The 20,075-nt window shown below is 43.6% G+C and overlaps 1 protein-coding gene across 2 annotated transcripts in view; it reads left to right on the top strand.

Annotated features, from left to right (window-relative positions):
* Positions 1 to 9,619, top strand: part of ANKRD27 (ankyrin repeat domain 27) — a 494,829-nt gene extending 485,210 nt beyond the window's left edge. For both annotated transcript variants that reach the window (XM_069217700.1, XM_069217699.1), the window contains one exon: positions 8,217 to 9,619. In XM_069217700.1, the coding sequence (XP_069073801.1) occupies positions 8,217 to 8,759 (543 nt within the window). In that variant the 3' untranslated portion in view covers positions 8,760 to 9,619. The remainder of the gene's footprint in view (positions 1 to 8,216) is intronic.
* The last annotated feature ends 10,456 nt before the right edge of the window (positions 9,620 to 20,075 follow it).

The following is a 20,075-nucleotide window of genomic DNA, read 5'->3' as shown; positions in this document are numbered from 1 at the left end:
TTAATGTTACTATTGTAGAAGTGCAGTGTTAGAAAGTGGGCATCAATGTGCACTCACTGCTTTCTGTGCCTTGCAGCCCTGTCTCAAATCCACATCTGGCCTGTGCTGGTTGACAGCTCCCCTTCTGCATTCCACCCAGACAACCATAAACACAGGACACTCAGTCACATCTGCATTCATCTGCATACTAAATGGGTCTCCCCGGGCCTGAAGGGTGGAGGGGCTCTCTCTTACACTTCGAAGGCCAGTGGCCTGCCCTCACACAAAGGACTGATAACCCCGCACAGGGATCCTGGCAGACAGGACTGGGCTGAAAGGGGAACTTGTGCACTTCAAAACCACTCTTTGAAGTTTCCCCCACTTCAAAGGCATCTTTGAATATATAAACTGGGTCTCTGACCCCACCAAATCAGACACTTCTGGACCTACACATGGACTCTGTCAGTGAGACTGCTTGGCTGCCCAGAGGACTCATCTGGACTGCTTTCCTGCTTGTTGCCCTGCTGCCTGGTGCTCCGGACTCTGCTGAAAGGACTCTGCCTTCCTCCAAAAGTGCTCTCCAAGGGCTTGGATTGAGCTAGTCTCCTGTTTCTGAAGTCTTGGGCACCCTTAGTGTTTTCTTACACTCCCAGCGACCCTCTACACACTACACTAGACCTGGGGTCCATTCGTGGTTCGCATTCCACTTTTTGAGTATATGGTTTGTGTTTCCCCAGGCCTATTTCTCCTATTGCATTCTATTGTGTTCTACAGTGTTTACACTACTTTTCTGAGTGTTTTACTTACCTGATTTTGGTTTGTGTGTATATTCTGTGTATATTACTTACCTCCTAAGGGAGTATATCCTCTGAGATACTTTTGGCATATTGTCACTAAAATAAAGTACCTTTATTTTTAGTAACTCTGAGTATGTGTTTTCTTATGATCTAGTGCTATATATTGTTTAAGTGGTATAGTAGGACCTTTGCATGTCTCCTAGTTCAGCCTAAGCTGCTCTGCTATAGCTACCTCTATCAGCCCTAGCTGCTAGAACACTTCTAATCTACTAATAAGGGATAACTGGACCTGGCACAAAGTGTAAGTACCACAAGGTACCCACTATAAGCCAGGTCAGCCTCCTACACCATCTAATTGTTGAGCAAAAGGGTGGGGTTACCTACTTGGTAGACCTAGGCACTGCCAGAAGTCCCCTTAGGGTGCTCCATGTCAACCACCTAAAACCCTATTATGACAGGGCTGATCTCACCCTGCTCATGGCAACTGATGAGGGACAGGAAGAAGAGAGTGACCCTATCCCTGATCTCTTCTCCACCACTGAAGCTGATGGCTTAGTGGAGGGAGTAGTACTTGCAGATTGCCTTACTGTTGAGCAGAAGGACAACTGTGTAAATCTCTTAAGTCCGTTTTCTGAACTCTTCTCACTGATACCAGGTACCACTACCTGGTGTGAGCATACAATCAATACTGGAGGCAGTTTACCTGTCAAAAGTAAGATTTATAGGCAGCCTGACCATGTCAGGGACTGCATAAAACAAGAGTTGCAGAAAATGTTAGACTTAGGAGTGATTGAGCCTTCAGAAAGTCCATGGGCTAACCCAGTGGTGCTTGTCCCAAAACCTCACAGTACGGATGGTAAAAGAGAGATTAGGTTTTGTGTTGACTATAGAGGACTCAACCAAGTAACCAAGACAGATGCTCACCCTATACCCAGGGCAGATGAGCAGATAGATACACTGGCTTCTGCCAAGTATCTAAGCACTTTTGATTTAACTGCAGGGTATTGGCAGATTAAATTATCAGAAGATGCTAAACCCAAAACTGCATTTTCAAACATTGGAGGGCACTATCAATTCACTGTGATGCCCTTTGGTCTGAAGAATGCACCTGCCACTTTTCAAAGGCTGGTGAACAGTCATGCAAGGGTTGGAAGCTTTTAGTGTAGCATATCTAGATGATATAGCCGTCTTTAGCTCCACCTGGGATGATCACCTGGTCCACCTGTGGAAATTTGTGGAGGCCCTACAAAAGGCAGGCCTCACTATCAAGGCTTCAAAGTGCCAGATAGAGCAGGGGAAAGTGGTTTATCTGGGCCTCCTGATAGGTGGGGAACAGATTGCACCACTGCAGGGGAAGATCCAGACCATTATAGAACGGGCTCCCCCTACAACTCAAACCCAGGTGAGAGCCTTTTTAGGCCTCACAGGGTACCATAGGAGGTTCATTAAGAACTATGGCTCCATTGCAGCTCCTCTTAATGACCTCACTAGTAAGAAGATGCCTAAAAAGGTATTGTGGACAGCTAGCTGTCAAAAAGCTTTTGATGAGCTCAAACAGGCCATGTGCTCTGCACCTGTCCTAAAAAGCCCTTGCTACTTCAAAAAGTTCATAGTCCAGATTGATGCTTCGGTATTGGGGGTTGGGGCAGTGCTATCGCAGCTTAATACTGAGGGCCAGGATTAACCTGTTGCTTTTATCAGCAGGAGGTTTACCCCTAGAGAAAAGCGTTGGTCTGCCATAGAGAGGGAGTCCTTTGCTGTGGTCTGGGCACTGAAAAAGTTGAGACCATACTTGTTTGGTACTCACTTTATTGTTCAGACAGACCACAAGCTTCTACTTTGGCTAAAACAAATGAAAGGTGAAAACCCTAAATTGTTGAGGTGGTCCATCTCCCTACAGGGAATGGACTATACAGTGGAACATAGACCTGGGAGTACCCACTCCAATGCAGATGGACTCTCCAGATAATTCCACTTAGACAATGAAGACTTATCTGGTCAAGGTTAGCCTTACTGTCCCTCGTTTGGGGGAGGTTGTGCAGGAAAGTACCATCTTGCCTGGCATGTTCCCCCTATTTTTACTTGTGTGTCTGTTTGTTTTTGCCTGTGTCACTGGGATCGTACTAGCCAGGACCCCAGTGCTCATAAATTGTGGCCTGTATGTGTTTCCTGTGTGGTGCCTAACTGTATCACTGAGGCTCTGCTAACCAGAACCTCAGTGTTTATGCTCTCTCTGCTTTTAAAATTGTCACTGCAGGCTAGTGACTATTTTCACCAATTCTGATTGGCACACTAGAACACCCTTATAATTCCCTAGTATATGGTACCTAGAAGCCCAGGGTAGTGGGGCTCCAGGAGATCCCTATGGGCTGCATAATTTCTTTTGCCACCCATAGGGAGTTCAGACAATTCTTACACAGGACTGCCACTGCAGCCTGAGTGAAATAACGTCCACGTTATTTCACAGCCATTTTACACTACACGTAAGTAACTTATAAGTCACCTATATGTCTAACCCTCACTTAGTGAAGGTTAGGTGCAAAGTTACTAAGTGTGGGGGCACCCTGGCACTAGCCAAGGTGCCCCCACATTGTTCAGGGCAATTTCCCCGGACTTTGTGATTGCGGGGACACCATTACAAGCGTGAACTACATGTAGGTCAGTACCTATATCTAGCTTCACAATGGTAACTCCGAAAATGGCCATGTAACATGTCTAAGATCGTGGAATTGACCCCCCACGCCAAATCTGGTATTGGGGGTGCCAATCCCATGCATCCCGAGGCTCCAGCATGGACCCAGGGTACTGCCAAACTAGCTCTTTGGGATTTTCTCTGCAGCTACCGCTGCTGCCAACCCTCAAACAGGTTTCTGCCCTCTTGGGGTCTGAGCAGCCCAGTCCCAGGAAGGCAGAAGGAAGGCAGAACAAAGGATTTCCTCTGAGAGAGGGTGTTACATCCTCTCCCTTTGGAAATAGGTGTTAAGGGCTGGGGAGGAGTAGCCTCCCCCGGCCTCTGGAAATTCTTTGAAGGGCACAGATGGTGCCCTTCCTGCATAAGCCAGTCTACACCAGTTCAGGGAACCCCCAGCCCCTACTCTGGCGCGAAACTGGACAAAGGACAGGGGAGTGACCACTCCCCTGTCCATCACCACCCCAGGGGTGGTGGCCGGAGCTCCTCCAGTGTGTCCCAGACCTCTGCCATCTTGAATGCAGAGGTATGAGGGCACAATGGAGACCTCTGAGTGGCCCGTGCCAGCAGGTGATGTCAGAGAACTCCTACTGATAGGGTCTTACCTGGTTAGGTAGCCATCCTCCTCTGAGGGCTATTTAGGGTCTCTCCTGTGGGTTTCTCTTCAGATAATGACTTGCAAGAATTCACCAGAGTTCCTCTGCACCTCTCTCTTTGACTTCTGCCAAGGACCGATCGCTCACTGCTCCAGGACGCATGCAAAACTGCAACAAATTAGCAAGAAGACTACCAGCAACATTGTAGCGCCTAATCCTGCCAGATTTCTCGACTTTTTCCTGGTGGTGCATGCTTTGGGGGCTGCATGCCTTCATCATGCACTGGAAGCCACAAAGAAATCTCCAGTGGGTCGACGGAATCTTCCCCCTGCTTCAGCAGGCGCCAAACTTCAGCTTCACCGGTACTCTGGGACCCCTCTCATCCTGACGAGCATGGACCCAAGTGACCCAGACTGTCCAGTGGTCCAACTGTCCAAATTTGGAGGAGGTAAGTCCTTGCCTCCCCTCTCCAGGCAGTAATCCTGTGCACTGCATGAACTGCAGCTACAAGGGCTTCTGTGCACACTTCCAGAAAATCCTGCATGCACAGCCAAGCCTAGGTCCCCAGCACTTTGTCCTGCAATGCTCAGCTCCCTGAGTTGATCTCCGGTGGCGTGGGACCCTCTTTTGCAGTGTTGAGACGACCGCCGGGTTCAGACTTCTTGAACCCGTGTTCAAGGACTTCTGCGGGTGCTTCTTGCTTGTTCATGGGCTCTCTACTTTGCTGAGTGGCGACACCCTGGTCCTTCCTGGGTCTGGGCAGCACCCTTTTCTTCAAAAGCGACTCTTGCAGCTAGTGAGGCTTGTTTGCAGTATTTTGCAAAGGAAACAACTCTGCATCCTCCAGCACTCCGTAGGACATCTTCTGCACAAAGGAGAAGTTCCTAGCACCTTTCATTGTTGCAGAATCTTCAGCTTCTTCCATCCGGTGGCAGCCATTTTGCACCTTCATCTGGGGGTTAGTGGGTTACTGCCCCCCACCTGGACTCTTGGACTTGGTCCCCTTCCTTTGCAGGTCCTCAGGTCCAGGAATCTGTCTTCAGTGCGTTGCAGTCTGTTGTGGTCTTTGCAAAATCCTTTATCATGACTTTAGTGTGTTTCTGGGGAAATAGTAGTACTTTACTACTACTTTCCAGGGACTTGGGGTGGGGTATCTTGGACACCCTTAGTGTTTTCTTACATTCCCAGCGACCCTCTTGTCACTACACTAGCCTAGGGGTCCATTCGTGGTTCACATTCCACTTTCTTAGTATATGGTTTGTGTTGCCCCTAGGCCTATTGCATCCTATAGTATTCTACAGTGTTTGCGGTACTTTCTGACTGTGTTACCTGATTTGGCTTTCTGTGTATATTTTGTGTATTTTACTTACCTCCTAAGGGAGTATATCCTCTGAAATACTTTTGGCACATTGTCACTAAAATAAAGTACCTTTTATTTTTAGTAACTCTGAGTATTGTCTTTCTTATGATATAGTACCTATATGATATAAGTGGTATAGTAGGAGCTTTGCATGTCTCCAAGTTCAGCCTAAGCTGCTCTGCTATAGCTACCTCTATCAACCTGAGATGCTAAAACACTACTAATCTACTAATAAGGGATAACTGGACCTGGCACAAGGTGTAAGTACCATTGGTACCCACTGCAAGCCAGACCAGCCTCCAACACTCTGTTTGACTAGTTGTGAGAATAGAAGCCCACAGGCATCAGCTGCGTCTTCACTAGATATTGTCTTTGACTTTCATGGTCCAAAATCTGTTTATGCCCAGTTACCATTCCCCCGAGGGAAGAAGAACGTTGAGATTTCATTCTAAAATGGAGGTTGAATAATTCACATCTCAAAATAAAATCAGATTAAGAACAGATTATTCCCTCATATGGAAATGTTCACATATTGACCGGATGCACACACCCTTCCTTTCTCAGCAGATACAGGAAAGGCGCAATAGTTCATGATGGTGACCCCAACAAAACTTAATCAGACGGTCGAGGTTCAGACAGTTTGGTCTTGTTGGACCACATAACACGTACTTCCCTTTTTCAATAAGACACTGCCACCGAAAATAACTAAGGTTTGTGGTAAGTGGGCAGCATTTTTATGTTGTGATTCTTCCAATGTACCTGGAATCATCCTTTAGAGTCCACCAAATTAATAGTAATGGTTTTAAACTGCCCTTTCTCTGTGCAGGGCCAGCATGTTTGGTTCTCACAGACACCACAACAGTGATGAAACAAAGGATTGGCAACACTGAAGATACATTAGATGCACATTCCCACAGTTCTCTAGTTTTAATGATGCACTGTGTGAACAGGGTGGATTGAATCCAATGACTGTAGCATGAGGTGATTCCTATACAAACTGTATAACAACATATGAAAATCATGAGTACCAAAAGTTTTGATACACAATCATTTGGTAGATAATGCTGGTGTACGTCAAAGCGATTGGTGCAGGCCAACATACAAAAGACCTTAATAGTCTGCTGATGCATGAGCATTAAATGCAGAACCTCACTATCTTCCAATTCACTGCTCATGAAAAACTTCAAAAAGACATGCATTTTCACCTTCATATTTATTATCCACGTGAAGTCAAGTAAAAGCATTAAAGACACCACATTTCTTTCTTTCTGACTTGATCCCGGCATTCACACATTAATATTCTTCTAGTGTTAGAGCTATTGCCACATAGTCAGTATTGGATACAGGCTTGGATTTGCAGATTTCATGGTGGAGGTATTTCCACAAGCCCCTGTACAGTTGTGCTGCATACAAACTAAAGCAACCACTCTACAGTCCCACCACCCACTTACATCATTCACCACTGGTTGTTTGCTCCATGCACATTTTTTGCGCCACTTTATCAAATTTCTTATTTAAGCTCTGGTCTCATCTCACTTTATCTTGGTTCACAATCTTGCCCAACACACTACTTTATTTAGGAAAACCATGACAAATGTTGGAATACAACCCATTTGTTCACCCCTTTGAACTCCCTCCTCCCAGTCTTGAGCACTCCCCTCAATTACATGCAGCACTTACTCACAGTCCTGCCTTCCTTTTCTTGACTGCTGTTTTCATGTACAAGTGCTTGCTGTCCATTTACAGCTTACCCCACACAGGTGAGCTAATCACAGTGCAATGGAGCGCTACTCAGATGGATTTCCAGTGAGTAAGGTTGGTTCACAAATTTCCATCCTTCACAATTTACTGTCTAAGTGATTCTTCTGGGGAGGGTGTTGTTGTGCCAAAGGCACTCAGACTGCACTTCAGAGACAATACTCCATTAAGCTAGAATGTGCTTCGGTTCTGAGTGTTCCCATCCAGGTGGGACTTAGCCTGCCAATTTGTGCTGGCCAACTCCTTTTAGGGCAAGGTCAACAATGATTTGTTATGATTGGTCACCTTTGCAATACCACAAAATGAACACAAGATGTTGTGTGGTTTCTAGTATAATTTACAGTGTTGAAGATTCTGCATTCACCCCTTCTTGGCTGTCTGCAATTAAAAAGATAAAGAATTTAACCAAATTTCAAATGCAAAGGTATGAGGTGTATTTGTTTTTAACATGTGCAAGATGAATGTACTTCCTTCTTCCTCCTCAATATACAGTTCTTCTGGTCTCCTTTCAGCAAACTATGTGAAATTGAAAACTCCCACCACTTGAATGGTTAATTGGTTTTAGGTTATAAGACTGATTGCATGGTTAACAAGTTTAGGTTTTGAAATGTGCACTTCAGTTTGCATTTAAGGGCCCTGAATGTATTTAGACTGTGGTCTTGAAGTCCTAAAACAATTCTGTAGCTTTCCCTCTTTTCCCACAAGTTCAGTATATTGGTGGCTTTGAAGGCACAGGCATTGGGGATGTGATTAGGACTAAATATGTGCTTCATTAATACTTTTTATATGATTGAAGATTGCATATAATCAAAGTGTTTTCCCTTGAAGAATGTAAAGTCGAGTGTGCCTTTTTGATTTTCCACAAAAAGAATATTCCTTAACTTTATGGAAAATACTTATTACTTGTACTTCCTCCTAGCTTTCTGTGTTCATATATTCACATTTGTACATAAATTAAATATTTGTACATAAGTTAAATATGTTTAATTTTCAATTTTTATTTCTCCAACTTAACCAATTCATATTTTTGTTTACAGTTGGAGATTAAGAGCTTCGATAAAAGGAAGTTGAAACATGTTGTGCATTCAGAAACAATGGAGTGTGATTGCGTAAAAAATGGGGGTGAACCTGTAAGTGAAGATGATGGTGGTTTTGGTGGTGAAGAAGATATAGAAACAGTCCAAAACACTAAAGTAATGCATCAAAGGCACACGGTTAATGTGGGGTGTTTACCAGAGACCCCGGGAAATACTAGTGATAGTAGTGATATATTAGATTGTACAGATCACAGTAGCCCTTTGTCCGAACAGAGCTGTGGAGATTATGAGCACACTGACAAAGAGTTAGAGGTGTCCAGTCGAAATCCTAGGAATCTAAGACTGTTTGATTTTCCCCTTCAAGAGGAGGGTATTACAAAAAGTAAATCTGCCTCAGAAAGACTACCTCTTGAAAAAGACCATGAAGTACTGTGTGATGAAGCACACAGACGATGCTCATTGGACCTGAAATTCTGTGTTCCAGAAATGCCACCACCGTCCATAAGTCAAGGACCTCAACAAGAAAAGACTGTCCAATCCTGAGACTGCATGTAAATGATGATATTCGTCCACCAATGCACTAGTTTAGAATTGTTCCAGCAAATTATAAAATAGGTGTAGATTTTGTCTACTTACTCCAGTTGTATCACTAATGCGAATGTTTGTGTAAAATTCTCCTTATTAAGTGTATTTAAAAATGCACTATAAGTTTGTCAATGAAGCTGTCTCCTTGTCTTCGATTTTAGAAAGTAAATATACAGCAAAACTCATAAAGTGTTAAGAAAATGAATTAACTTTATATGAAGGATATATTGATATAAAACACGAAAGGTCAAATCCTCCCTTCAAAAATAGTTTGTACTGAATAAAAAGGTGAACAACTTGGGACAAGCTCACCTTTTTCCAACTCTCACAGTTAGGGCTTACTTACAGCGTTGCTAACTAAAATCGAATGTGTTGGCCTAATTTTGACATGCTCAAGCACAATAAAAATAGTTCAATGTCTTGCCATGGATAATTTCAACAGCACAAGCAGAGGGTGATTGGTGTTTTCCTTTTTTTGTGGTAAAGCAATATCGGACCTAAATTCATTATCAGCTGGTATCGATGTAAATGGTTGTCATGTAATATATATGCAAAATATTTGTTTAAAAATTAAGTTTTATCGGATTTTTGTACTACAATGCTGATAAAATTCTACTGCTTGTGGCAAGCCTGTAAACTTTAACTCCAAGCATAACATATATGCACAGTCTTGCAAATGTTTGAATTCTTTCAGAAAAAGGTGTCATTTATATTTTTGTACTAAGTAACTTATGATTTCATGTAATTTTCTAATGTGCCTTTGATATGTGCCAAATGATAAAGTCACACACTTATAAAATAAAAGTTATTGAAAGACACAGTGTTTTTAAGATGCAGTTCCTAAAGGATTTTTTTCTTCAAAGTCAAACCTGTACTGTAATCCACATGTTTTTACCCTCCCGTATGACAAATCTAGTTAACATAGCTGTGTCCCTAACCATAATCTTTAACCACAGTGCTTGACATTGCAGAAACATCTCTTGAAATTATTTGGGGGTCCTCCCTGGGCCACATAGAAACAGGTAGGACAGTTATAAATACTTTCTTTCTGTTTAAATGGCATTTTTTCATTTGGTAATAACTTTGCTGCTAGCTTGAATCTGGATGAAAGTTGGAACTAAGTTAGTGCAATTAGCTGTTTCAGTATTCCAAATATCATATGGATCTGACCGGAAGGAAAAGTTAGTCAAAACTAATTTTCTATTTTAGCTCCAATAAACATTTTTAATCTCCACTTCTGCAAAATCTGTTGATCAGATTCACTTCAAACTTAGATTGAAACTAGAACTTTACACATAATAGACCCTTTTTGTGAAAGTGTATTGAGATATTTGTTTTACCACAAGATGCCAGGTGGTCTTTGAAGCCTTGGTTTTATAGCTACTTTGGCTGTTAATTTGCAATTTTGGCTATATTGATTATTAATTTGCATATCCTCGTTGGATCAGGATCCTGGAAGGATTTGTAGTTACCAAATTTGATAAGTACATTTCCACTAAGGGAGATTGTTGTGGATCCTCACAATCCAGTTGGCTGATTGTGACTGGAAATGTGTTTTGTGAATGCAATAATGTGATGATGTGACTATTTTCTGGCTCTCACATCACAAAAACATTGGATGGGGACACGGAGCGAGAGGGGCTGGTGTTGGACCTAGATTTATGTGCGAGTAGGGTGAACGTGAGATGATGTGTAACCACCACATTACAACACAATGTTGGGTACGGAATAGTCAATCTTTTTTTACTTTTGGGGGCAGGGCTGGGGGGGGGGGGAGTACATTCGAAAGTGTCCCTTGGTGCTCTGCCAAGGTGGCTTTCTTTAGGGCCCTTTTGAAATGGGCAGGAAGCAAGTGACTGCATGACGAGGCTGGTGACATCCGGAGACGATGTTGCGCTTCTGGAGGGCTAATCTTTGCTGCCAATCTCAGAACTTAGAGGCCTTTTCAGGGTAACATGGCAGTGCTCCAGATGACATCAACCATCTTCCCCTTCCTGGATAGTTTGATAGGCCTGGCCCAGTTTAACAGCAGTCATTAACTTGCCCTTTCGAAGCCCCTTAAGAGGGAGTCAAGAAAGAGTCGATCCAGAGGGTGGAAATGCACTGTTGCTTCTTTTGGGGGTGGGATCGTTGCCGCACTGCCTGGGGGGCCTCAGTATGGAGATTGTGCCAAGAAGAGGGTAATTAACAGCCTATGAGCTCCAAGACTAAATAGAGTATATTAAAAGGAGCTCACAAATGACTGCACAAGGGACTCTTCATAAAAGAAGGGGCATTAAGCAGAGATTAGCCTAGACACAACTTGAAACAGCACACCTGGCTAGTCTGTAAAGCCTACAATGTGATGCCTCCAAAGAGAAGGGAAAAGCAAGAGAGACCACAAAGACTCCTTCAACCTTAAATCATTGATTAAGCTTGAGTCTGGTATGGCCATTGTGGATGAGGTGGGAGAAGAAGCTGGCGGTGAACCAAAAAGGGGCAATTTGCTTTTGGCAGCGGCCTTTCAAGCACTACAACAAGTAATGGCTACAACTGAAAAAACAAGTCTATCTGTTTTTTAGACATGAATGGGAGCTATAGAACGCAAGGTGGCACACAATGAAGAAGGCCTCAAGGCAAAGAAGTCCTCATCCCACTTCTGCCTATGCTGTTGAGAACCTCCAGAAAAAGCCAAAGTCCAAGCAAGACTTTCAGTCATGATACATCTCTAGTCCTAGCTCAAATCCCTGGAGGACTCCAGAAGGGCTACTTATAGGCACATTTTAAGATTTTCATCCAGGCGTGAAGAAGGTATGTCTAAGTGTTGAAAAGCAGAGGTTTCTAGTGTAGGAGGTTATCATGGCCTCTCATTCATTGACAGTAGAAGAGAGAACATAGATTACCAACATTCAGAAGCACTGTAATGTTGAATTCTAGATGTTCATGACACTAGCCCATTGTTTATGCCTTTTGAGGCGGGGACTCACTGTGATATTTGCAGGTTGTTCTGAAGTTTGTAATGTTTGATGATCCCCTCCTTCGCTTCACCCTTCCATTTCATCCCCAGTTCGTTTGGGGATTTATTAGTGATTGAATACTGTAATATATTCAGAGATTGTTCATATATTTTGGGAGGCATTGATCTTACACGTGTTGGCTCTGATTGAGCTTTTGTTGACTGTGTGTGTTTGTCCTCAATAAAAATGCTTTCATATTACAACTTATTAAGTAGTATAGACTTAAGGTTTGGATTTAATATCATGTAGCCTTAAGTTTGTACTTTTCCCCCTTGGAATAGGTGTGTCTGCATGTGCGTGTAAAGTTAAAACATATTGACTGCTTAGTGAACCTACCTACCTACCTACCCCTTTACTTCCCACCACAGCACAAGAGGTGAGTGATGCATGTGAATCTACAACACAAGAAGCTGCAAACAGTTGGTTAGAGCTAAGTAACAATTTATTTTTGTGGCATGAATTATTTTAGTACAGATGCTGTGCACCAGCTTAAAAGCAGGTCGAGGTGAACAGAAAGTAAAGGTAGTTGCAGTGAATAATGTTTTTATTCCTTTTTGGTCCTCGTGGGCTTATGTTCTTGAATTAATGTCCACAGAGCAATGTTTGGTAGTGTATGTGCATGGTTTGTTGCATCAGAAGACGATAGTGGCACATCTCTTACATATGGATTGTGTCCTAATTTTCCATGACCTGCAATATAATTCAAAATAATGGGGTCCCAATGCAGAATGTGAAGAGGGGCCCCCTGATTTTGCAACATCTCGCAGACATTCTCATTGGCCGTCAGCTGAATAGGGGCCTCATGAGTTAGTGTGCCCCTAAAGGACTGACCCCCCCGTGACGCAGGGGCCTCCATTCCACCCCTGTTCATGAGCTGTTTGTAAGCACGTAGCATAACCAAATACATTGCATGATTCATTTGGTTATGACACCTTTTGAGATAGGTTTATTCAGATGTGCAGGTGCAAAGGAAACTGCTTTATTTCATGTAAAGTTTAGGTTCTGATAATGCACTATAGGAATGCATGTTTGATGTCTAGTGAATTAAGTTCCCTGTCTGCTCCACCTGAAGGAGTTTAAAAACACATATAGGAGCCATCCCTGCACGCTGACGTTAGCTCTTCACTTTCTGCGCCACCAGATGCAGATTTGGAGGACCCTTCATGTCTGTCAGACATTTTTTCTCAAACTTTTTCCAGTGTGCAGTGGATGTCACCCCCAAAATGATGGGTTTCAAACCCAGTAGGGACAGTCCCAAACAATTGTCTGCAACAGATCCCCACCAGATATGCCTGTGGAGTCTGGTGTCAGGCCACCCTCCTAAGGCCTGCAGAAAACTTAATGTCCGTGAACCTGAAAGCCTTCAGGGACTGCGAGACAAAGCTCTGGCACCAAGCACATAAAGACTTCTTGCTAAAACCACTTCAAGTTTCAATCCTAGTCTAAATTTCAGTTCTGGTGCCTTCAAAGTCGCTCGAGAGGTCGATTTTTGTCGTGGTCGAAATCTTCAGGTAAGTCTGAAATGAAGCATGAAAAAATGAAGTAGGGCTCTGCCCCCTCGCATCACTCGCGATTGCCTGAGCAGGCAAAGGGGTGGTGCCACACATCTCAATCTTGCTCCAGAAGTCAGCCAATTTTGGAGTTGATCTCAGACTTGGTTCTGGCACAGTCTGAGTTTCTGTGGCTGTCAGCTATGCCACAACAGATCAAAGAGTTCCACATGGCCATGTTCCGGCTCCTTACCCTCTGCCTCTGGCACACTTTTGGGCCAAAAGGAGCGAAGAGATCTTCCATCTGCAGTGCCACCACTGGCAATTTCACCGTTGGTGCCAGTTGGAGCCTCTGAGCCCATCTTGCCTCTGGCTTCACTTCTCACCCTACTTCTGGCACCATGACATACGCCGGTCCCGGGCTTGAGAATGCCAGTAGAGGAGGTTCCAGGTGTTCGCTCAGACGGTGAGCCAACGGCGGCCCGACCTTGATTGACATTGTGCTTGACTCCAACTGAGGCGCCTCTTCCCCTCCTTGCTTTGCAACACTCGTCAATACCTTTAAAAAGGTGTCCTGGCGCTAGCGATTTCAGTATGCAAGGGCAGCAGAACAGCAACTATAAAGGACTAAACTACTGGTCAAAAAATGGGTTTTGAGACGTTTCTGAAAAGCAGATTCAGAAGGTACCCAACGAGGGTACTTGGGAAGGGCGTTCCAAAGTCTGGTGGTCAAATAAGAAAATAAGTGACTGCCTCTCCTTGTCCTAATTATCCTCAGCACTAGAAGCAGATTTTGTCATCTGGAAAATCTGTTATCTGTGAAGTAAATAGGTTGGAAGACACAGATATAGACTATTAGCATATTCCAATCTTGAGGTAATCAATACATGGGTGTCAGACTTACGGCAGTCCTTGGGGATCAAATAGATCATCTTCCTGATCAATTTCAGCAACAGAAAACAGCTGGCGGAGATAGCTTTTACTTGGGGGTCAAAAGAAAGCTGAGTATCAAATTTTAGCCCCCAAGTTCCATACCCCTGGGGAGCCCCTAGCCCCAAAGGGCCCTAGTTAGAAGCATTCAGGTAAGAGTTTGTGCCAAAGAACACACACCATTTTATCTTAGTTTAATTTAAGGCAGTTTGTACTCATCCAGGCCTCAACCTCTCTGACAATCCCTGAACGCAGCCAGTACCCCACAGTCCTTTTCCTGAAGAGAGCATCAGCTGTGCATCATCTGCGTAAGAAAGGCCAGCAGGGCCAGATAGACGTTGAAATGGGTAGGGCTCACAGCAGAGCCTTTAGGAACCCCTGACTCCAAAGGTTTAGCCAAAGAGGTAAAGGGTGGAAGAAAGACCCTTTGAGTGCAGCCCTCCAAATACAATTTCAACCAGACTCAGGCCAGCTCCTGAATCTCCACTTCTCATAGTCTATCTTAGAGAATGGAGTGGGAGACCTTATCAAAGGCCACTGACAGATCAAGAAGAACCACCACAGCTACAGCAACCTGGTCCAGGCCCTCCTTAATAAATCTCAAGCAGAGCTATTTCTGTGCTGAAACCAGTACGGAAGTCCGACTTTTAATCATGAAGAGAATTATTAACTTCCAGGAAACCAGAAATTTGACGATTTACCCATTTCTGTAGCATTTTAATACATTCCAGGACCGGGGAGATAGGATGGAAGTTGCTGAGCACCTTAGGGTCCGTATTAGTCTTCTTCAGTAGTGGAAGCACTCTTACAACTCTGAGGCACTGTAGCAACCTCAAGTGACACGTTCAGCATCCTGAGCAGGTAGGGAGTGATAATTAAACCCACCCAACGCAGACTGTCAAACGGACATGGATCTGAAGGAGATCCCAATTTGCAGCTGGCCAGTGCAGCGGATAAATCCTCCAGAATTTGGGTCCTTCTTTCCAACATCTCTGGAGTTCTAAAGGTACCTAGAGTTTGTGGATTCCCTTGGAGGAGACTGAGAAATTAACAAAAGTTTATTTTTTTTTGGGGGGGGGGGGGGGCTACAGAAGAGAGTCTGTCTTTTTTTCTTGCAAATGCCATCAGCGAAAGGTTTGCGATGGTAAAATCACCATCTTCATAGCTTTCAGAAACAGGCAGACTTGGTTCAGTTATAAAACCATTTTTTTTACCAAAGTTTTTGCTTTTTACTGGGAGATAGCCCATTTTTCCTATTTTTTATGCTTTCAACCTTCTTCCAGTTTGTGGTGGAAACTGCCATGAAACCCATGGTGGATCCTGGAAAGCTATACATCTCTAGAAACTAGAAAGAATGTCCTAATTCAGCAAGGGGTCATTTATATAAATTCCTGAAGGTTTCCCCAAAGAAAATAAGTGTTGAAATAAAACAATATCGAGAATTTGTGGGGGGAAATGGCCATTTGAGATGTTTCCATTTGTAACTTCTCATCAGGATGGACGATCTATAAAAGCAATATATCATTACATCTGCTAGACACTTCTGGTTGCGGGAATATATAGGGTCTGTGGGTTTTCCAAGAACTTGATGTACCCAGAGCTAGTAACTGAGCTGCACCTTGCAGTGGTTTTTCATTTTGTACTGGGTTCAAATGTTAAGAGTGTGAAAAATAGGTATCAAGGAAACCTATGTATTTCTGAAATGGCACAAGATATGGAGTTTAGAAGCAGTGGTAATTTACACATCTCTGAATTTGTGGTTACCCATACTAGCATCTGAATTAGAGGGTCTTTCTCAAAATGTCCTCTTTCTTACACAGTCTTACATTTGAAAGGCATAAATGCAGAGAAATACACTGGGTAATAACACTTGTTCTACTATTCTGTTTTCCCTTAATTCTCCTGATAAAAATGGTACCACACTTGCTCGGGTAGGCTTAATGCCCGCAACAGGAAACCGATCAAAACGCAACATGGACACATCACATTATTCCACTGAAAACTGACGCTTTTTTGCAATGTGCCTAGCTGTGGATTTTGGACCCTGGCTCAGCTGGCACCTAGGGAAACGTAGCAAACATGTACATTTTTGAAACTTAGAGACCTAGAGGAATCCAGGATGGAGTGACTTGCTTTGCTCTCACAAGGTTGTATTACTAAGAATCCCAGGCAAATCTCAAACTTTCACTAAAAAACACATTTTCCTCAGATTTCTGTGATGGAAAGTTCTGGAAACTGCGGGGAGCCACAAACTTACTTCTACCCAGCATTCCCCTAAGTCTTCTGATAAATATGGTAGCTCAGTTGTGTGGGAAGGCCTAGTGCCTGCCACAGAACAGATCAAACCATGGTCAATGAGTGTCCCTTTGCAAGGACTCCCATTGAAGTCAGTTTGATCCGTTCCTGTCGTGGGATCTAGGCCCAGCCACACAAATGGGGCAGTATTTATATTGGGACCAGTGGGGAAACACCGGGTGGTAAGAGTTTTGTGGATTCCTTCTGATTCTAGAATAATATGGCACAGAAATGCAAAGAAAATGTGCAAGTATAGTCAATTGTTGAGGTTTGCAGGGCATTGTGGGTGAGAAACCTTTAAGGGATCCATGAGAAGCAAACCACCCTGCATTCCCCTGGGTGTCTAGTTTTCAGGAAAGCCTGGGTTTGATAAGTTTTTCTGGGTGACTGCTGAACCCGGGTACGAAAACTGCATCTACCCTTTTTGTTGATGTTGCCACATTGCGTCTTGCACCCTGTATTTTTGCAGGCACTAGGCCCACCCACACAGGTGAGGTCTCATTTTTATCAGTTGGTACGCGAGAACCCAGGGTGGCAGGAAGTTTGAGGCTTCCAGAAAATGTAAGTACTTTGAGAAATCCAAGCGAGCCAACCTGGAGTCCCCCTTATGTCTAGTTTATGAAAATATCTGGCGTCGGTAGATTGTCCCTACAGACAATGTACTCCCTGGCAGCGAAAGACAGAAAGGCAAATATTATTGCACAACCATCTGGTACTCAGGTACACACACATACTTGCTGGATTTGGCACAATTAATAATTGAAAGGCCAAAAAACTGAACCAAAGACTAACAGCTCAGTAGCTGTAAAGCCACAACATAGCAGCAACTACTTTACATGCCTTTCACACACCTTTCATGCATGACACACACAAAACCATTCACATAGCTAGCCACGGTCCCAGCACATTACAACAGTCACATCAACAGACTGCGCTATTCAGAGGCCCTTCACTTTCATATACCCAGAGGCCTGACTCCATTGCGAACTTTCCCAATTTTTCAGAAAAATCAGACTCCAGGTTTTTTTTCAAGGATAGACCTGTCGACCATCAGCCTGAAGATTTGGGCCTTAAAAAACCATCTAAGTTCATGCCCCCAACTTCGTTGATGCCCTGCGAAGGTTTGGCATTTGAGAAGGCGGTTTTGAGTGACCTTACGAAAATGCAACCTAAAAATAGTTTTGTCGATATATCCAACACACAGAGGAATGCCCTTAAGACTTTGGCATCAGATACCAACATGGTGATTAAACCAGCAGACAAGGGTGGTGCAATAGTTGTGATGAATGCAGTAGACTATAGACAAGAATGTTTACACTTACTTGGGGACTCCACTCACTATGCTCAGATTAAACAAGACCCTACTGAGAGACTGCTAATTGAGATATGCAGGATGACAGAAGAGGCTTGCAGCAACGCATGGATTTCCCAGAAAGAAGCTGATTTCTTGGATACCATGAATCCCTGTATCCCTTATTTTTATTGCCTCTCCAAGATACATAAAGGCAAAATTCCACCCCCTGGGCGCCCAAGAGTCTCAGGGATAGGTTTGCTTCTCAAACCTCTGTCTGCTTCCTGCGATCATTTCCTACAACCTATTGTACGGAAGTCAATGATTTACCTGAAGGACAACAAAGATGTCCTGAAGTTGATAGAATCTATCAACGCAACTGTTTATGTTCATGCTCTCATAACTTTAGATGTAGAAGTATTGTACACTAATATTCCACAAGAAGCTACATTAAAGGTAGTTGAGAATGCTCTCCTTTCTATAACTTTATGCACTGTGCCTCTCTAGCCATGACAGAGAACTTCTTCCAATTCGAGGATCTTCTTTTCCACCAGATATATGGCACGTCAATGGGAAGTACCTTCGCCCCGAGTGTGGCCTGCTTGTATGTGTATGACTTTGAAAAACAGTTTATATTACCGCGCACCAATCCTTTCTATGGCAATATTAAACTGTGGCGGCGATACATAGACGATATTTTGATCGTCTGGCAAGGTCTGCTCTCAGAAGTGGATACATTTACTACATGGGTTAACAGCTTAGACCCCTTTTTGAAATTCACCTCCTCGGTATCCACCACCCAGATCCCATTTTTTTGGATCTTTTGATTAGTATAGATGGGGGTAAATTGAAGACTTGCACCTATCATAAAACCACTGACTGCAATAGTTTGTTGCTGTATGAGAGCCATCATCCGAGGGCATTACGAGATAACCTTACGGTCAGTTTCTTCGGCTTTGCCGTAATTGCAGCAATAGTCACACATTTGATACACAAGCTAAAGACATTTCTAGCAAATTACGTGACCGCCATTACCCTGATCACATAGTCAGTACAGCCTACAAGCGGGCAAAACATTGTGACAGGGATGCTCTCCTTAAGAGTGTCCCTCGACCCACGGATACTAAACTGACTTGTGTCTCCACATTCACCCCCTTGTCTAACTCCATCAAGAAAGTGTTAACAAGAGATGGGCCATCTTGTGTAGTGGAGGACAAGTGATCCCCAGACCCCTCTTTGCTTTCAAGAGGACCACTAACATTAAGGATATGCTGGTTCACACTCGACCAAGACTCGGCTCTTCGCCTCCTAGACAACGAGTACTATGGGATCTTCCACCAGTCGCGGGTCACTTCTCCTGCGGTACTTGTAATGTGTGTGCACTGACGAAACGTTTAGATACTCTTGAACTAGAACCGATAGGCACATGGCGACTACAAAAACACACCAACTGCAATACTCGCAACAGTATTTATTTGATTACGTGCCCCTGCAAGTTACGCTATGTGGGCATGACCACCAGAGCAGTAAAACTAAGAATAAACGAGCATCGTAGCAACATCAGATGTGGTCGAACTACGACCAAACTCAGTATCCATTACATGGAAGTTAATCACAGCCCAGACGATATGTGGTGGGTTGTCTTACAGACCATCTCTCAGAAGGACGTGAGATCTATTTTTGAACTAGAACAACGCTGGGTGTATAGATTAAACATACATGTTAAGGGACTGAATGATGACATCCCGTAGATTAGCCTGTCACATAGATAACCACATTTATACTTTTAAGCTACACCATGATATCGCATTAATACTCTTGTATTAAATGCCCATGCATTTGTTAGTTTCGATTGGGACTGTGGCACTCAGTGCTTTCCTTCAGTTTTCAGCTCATATTTTAGGTGCTGTTTTCCTTTGAGTATTTCACCATGACAATATGGGTTTACTACCATACGTCATTAACATGTAGTATGTCAGCAACTTGCCAACGGAGTTTCCACGTTTTTCTATTATTCCTTATGACGATTTATTGACAGCTTGACTTGAGCCCTCTCCCTCCCTTTTTTTTCGTCTTATACTTAAGGTACCCGAGAACGAGGGTATGAGAGCACACGCATAGCGCCGTTGCTCCGAGAGGGCGTACCTTTTATCAAACTGCCTGACTGTTATTTGTAAACACGGACCTGTAGTTCGCTCTCTGTGTCAACTTCTTCTTTTTGGATGGGAGCCGCTTTCCGCGTTGCACTTCGTTACTAGGCAACGCTAGCGTT

The sequence above is a fragment of the Pleurodeles waltl genome, chromosome 12 (genome assembly GCF_031143425.1).
Source record: "Pleurodeles waltl isolate 20211129_DDA chromosome 12, aPleWal1.hap1.20221129, whole genome shotgun sequence".
Lineage (NCBI taxonomy): Eukaryota > Metazoa > Chordata > Amphibia > Caudata > Salamandridae > Pleurodeles > Pleurodeles waltl.
Note: the sequence above shows the minus strand (reverse complement) of the source record. Positions and strands in the feature narration are given on the sequence as shown.